Raw genomic sequence first — 4,024 nt, 5'->3', positions numbered from 1 at the left:
ATATAAATTTATTTATTTATTTATTTATTTTTGAGACAGAGAGACAGAGCATGGGTGGGGGAGGGGCAGAGAGAGAGGGAGACACAGAATCTGAAACAGGCTCCAGGCTCTGAGCTGCCAGCACAGAACCCGATGCGATGCGGGGCTCCAACCCACCCCGTGAGATCATGACCTGAGCCGAAGTTGGATGCTTAACCGACTGAGCCACCCATGTGCCCCTACATATTTTAATTAGATGATTTGATGACCTTCAAAATTCTCAGGAGGAAAACATCAGCATTTCCTTTTCTCTTCACACTACTATCAATTCTAGGTATGTAAAAAGCATTGAGACCAACAGAACTTCAAGAACAATTCCTAGTGGAGAAAAAGAGAAAAGGGGACAAATTCCCTCTTTACACTTATTTGTGACATGGGGCTTTGTCACGCAGGATTAGCATCTAATAATGAGGAAATGGTTCAAAGCTGTACCCACAGCTGTACCAGCTCCAACCCAAGCAGATGAAGCTAATCTTGGGCTGTTAAAACCTATTAACAGTACTTTATCTTGACTTTGAAAACACTGACTCACATTTCCTCCTCTTCTAGAGGTCTTACTCATCTCAGGAGCCCTCTTTTACAAGTGGAAAATTAAGACTGTGACCTCTTGGGTAACTTCCTCCCCAAATCACACAGAAGGTCAGAACTGGGAGCAAGCCTCATTCTCATCAGGACTCATTCTACACCCCTTTTCCTTCTCCCCACTGGAGTTGGGAGAAGTGATTACATCAGTGTTTCCCAAATGTGGCTGATCAGAATCAACTAGGGTATTTAAAAAAGACAGATTCCTGGCCTCCCCACACTCAGACTGAGTCAGGTCTGAGTAGGGGATGTAATTTTTTTTAAAACCGGGCTTTTGGGGCACCTGGGTGGCTCAGTCGGTTAATCGTCCAACTTCGGCTCAGGTCATGATCTCACGGTTCCTAGGTTTGAGCCCCGCTTCAGGCTCTGTGCTGACAGCTCTTCGGAGCCTGTCTTTGGATTCTGTGTCTCCCTCTCTCTCTGACCNCCAAAAACCCCTTAGTATAATTTAAATACCCTGGGCTAGGGAAAATGTCCTACTGAGTGCTGGTATTATCAGCTTCTTCTGGACCCAGAGAGGGTTTATCTGTGGCATTTTTAGTCTAAATGGATTACCCCAGTTTAAGAAATGTGGGAGGCCTAAGATGTCTGGCTCCCCAAGTTCTCTAACATTGCTGTCCATTAGTACTTTGTGCAATGGTGGAAATGTTCTGCAATACCTGTGCTGTCCAATACAGTAACTAGTAACCACACGCAACTATTGAACACCTGAAATGTGGCTAGTATGACTGAGGAAGTAAATTTTTTTCATTTTAATTTAAATAACCAGATGAGGCCAGTATATTAGACAGCTCAGGTGTGAGGTACTAAGACCCCTGATTTAAATAGAGCCCTCCCCTCTCCTGACCCTACTCACCTCTACCCAGGGGGACCTCTGCAGAGATCAGAGTCACATAGAGCTGATAGGTCAGCTGGGGCACTGAGCCCAGGAAGGCTTGGATCTGTGACATACGTTTGTAGGCATTGCGATGCATAGCCAGAGTCCGGATGGAGTGGCCCACCTCCCATTCTATCAGCACCTCCTCGCCATTTATTAGCATCTTCTTTCGGGTGAGGCTGACATAGGGCTCCTCCTGCCCCTCTTTCTTCCACAGTGTGAGGTACTTAATCATGGCCTCCAAACATCTGAGGAAGTAAAGCATCACAGGCACTTAACTAAAGCTATCCTGGCAAGGGAGGCTGCAATGGGGGTGAGGGAAGAATAATACCCTCAGGGAGTTTGTGCTACTTTTTGCCATTCCTTTTCTCCCATTCTACTCATTTGTCATGAGTCAAAGAGTTGGTCATGTCTTCTACAAGTTACTTGAGTCTAAATCTTTTTTTGTTTAGTCATCTACTGACTTCAGAACACTATTTCAGAGTGGGTTTTTTTTGTTTTTTTTTTTTTAGGATTTAAGGAATTGCTTTGTCTTAAGAATAGACCTATGGTAGGGGAACCTGGGTGGTCAGTCTGTTAAGTGTCTGACTGGCTCAGGTCCTGATCTCACCTGATCTGGCTCAGGTCTTTGATCTCACGTTGGTGAGTTCGAGCCCCACGTTGGGCTCTGTGCTGACAGCACAGATCCAGCACAGAGCCTGGATCCTGCTTCAGATTCTGTGTCTCCCTCTCTGCCCCTCCCCCACTCACTGTCTATCAAAAATAAACATTAAAATTTTTTAAATAAAAGAATAGGCCTATGGTAGAAAAGTGCCTTGAATGCAAAGAAAAATATGTAAATAATGTGTTGAGAGAAAATGATAAATATTCTTATTTTTTAAAGACTCTGTGGGTGATTTTTTTTCCTTCCAAATTTTTATTTAAATTCTAGTCAGTTAACATACGGTGCAATATTGGTTTCAGGAGTAGAATTAAGTAATTCATCAATTACATACAAAAAATATGGAACACTTCACGAATTTGCGTGTCATCCTTGTGCAGGGGCATGCTAATCTCTGTATCATTCCAATTTTAGTATATGTACTGCCAAAGTGAGCACAATGATGAAGGTTCTTAAAGGCCCTGGTTTTCATAACACCTCAAGTTCCTGAGGTAAAGCTTTCTTTATGCAAAGCATTTACTTCCATACTTGGGGCTTTTTAGTTCTGCTCTTTTCAAGACAAAGCCAACAACTATAATTGTCTTGCCAAAAAGTCTTAGAGAGGATCTAGAAAACACTTCATCTATACAGTGATGCCAGTNTCAAAATCTCTTTTTAAAGGTTGCTTTGGGGGCCTCTTGACCTATCTGGAGCCAAGAGCCTTTTAAACTTCTTTCTTTACAGGAGAAAAACATCGTTATGAGAGCCTACCAACTTTAGTGATATGTGCAATAGTGATAAGACCACATTTCCTGCTGTATCCCTCCCATCTCCCCATATAAATCAGAAGTCTTTAAGCAATTCTGATGTGGTGAATAGAAGAGAAGCAACTAGAACATTTTGTTTCGAACACCTGAGTTATCACTGCGTCCACTCACCCTGACAGGAATGGAAACTGTGGACCATTATGATAAGTAAGAACAGTTGTGAAAATTAAGCCATCTTTCCTGACTGAGAGCATGGGTTGTATTTATCTTGCCCACCAGCCTTACCACATGGTGTGTATTTGATCAATATTTTCTGAGCTAATGAAAGAGTAAGAAGAAAAGACTACAGGGTGAGAAATGATGGGAGGAGAGGATGATCATAATGGCAATGTAATTTAATGGAAAAAATAGGCTAAAGATGAGCTCAGAGATTTATATGCTTTCTAGGCCTTTGGCTTCCAATAGGAAGGTTTGGAAAATGTGCTGGCTGCCATTCTCCATGTCCCTTTGAGACTGGGGCATATGTCCCATTCAGAAGCATGATGTCTCAAACTCTAAAACCTGGGAGAGTAAAAGAAGAGAGAACAGAGAAGAAAAAAGCTAAGTGTGTTTCCAACGAAAGATTTTAGATTTTTAACCCAGACTCATCAGTTCTATTCCTGAATAAAATATTGGGGGAGATAGTGGCAGGAAGCATTCTGTTTATGCTTCTAAAGGCTATTTACTGGTTTAACTAAGGGTGTTTGCCTTGCCTCTAAGCTTCAGTAAATTAGAGTATATTTTCATTTTCAGAAGTAGCTTTGCTTTTCAGAAAAGGGACCCAGGTCCTCTATACCTCCCTGTGCCTAATAGCACTAATCAAATTCCTCTCTACCAAAAAGTAATTTGCCTTGAAAATAAGCATATCAAGGATATAATTTATGAACTTTCAATTATTTCTTCCCTGCTGTCAGGTTAGCTGAGATTATAAATGCTTTCCAATAATTTCTAGTGGAAGCTAAATAACAAAAATTGAAATACAGTACGCAACACTCCAAATGGAGGGTCCACATCAAAGATGGCTTGGGAAGCCACAAAGCAAAGGAGCTAAGTCTAAACTCTGGACTGGGGCAGGATGCT

General features: G+C 41.9%; 1 protein-coding gene and 1 non-coding gene across 2 annotated transcripts in view; both read right to left on the bottom strand.

Annotated features, from left to right (window-relative positions):
- The window catches only part of XKRX (XK related X-linked), a 13,099-nt gene that overhangs the window by 6,281 nt on the left and 2,794 nt on the right, over window positions 1–4,024 (bottom strand). Inside the window, exon 2 of the mRNA XM_077745302.1 lies at window positions 1,478–1,746. Coding sequence (XP_077601428.1) covers window positions 1,478–1,746 — 269 coding nt within the window. The remainder of the gene's footprint in view (window positions 1–1,477; window positions 1,747–4,024) is intronic.
- LOC144216024 (U6 spliceosomal RNA) lies at window positions 2,495–2,597 on the bottom strand. The gene has a single exon (XR_013330546.1). It is a non-coding gene; the product is annotated as a U6 spliceosomal RNA (small nuclear RNA).

Source organism: Crocuta crocuta, unplaced genomic scaffold, assembly GCF_008692635.1.
Source record: "Crocuta crocuta isolate KB4526 unplaced genomic scaffold, BGI_CrCroc_1.0 scaffold588, whole genome shotgun sequence".
Classification (NCBI taxonomy): Eukaryota; Metazoa; Chordata; class Mammalia; order Carnivora; family Hyaenidae; genus Crocuta; species Crocuta crocuta.
This window is presented reverse-complemented; position numbering and strand designations above follow the sequence as displayed.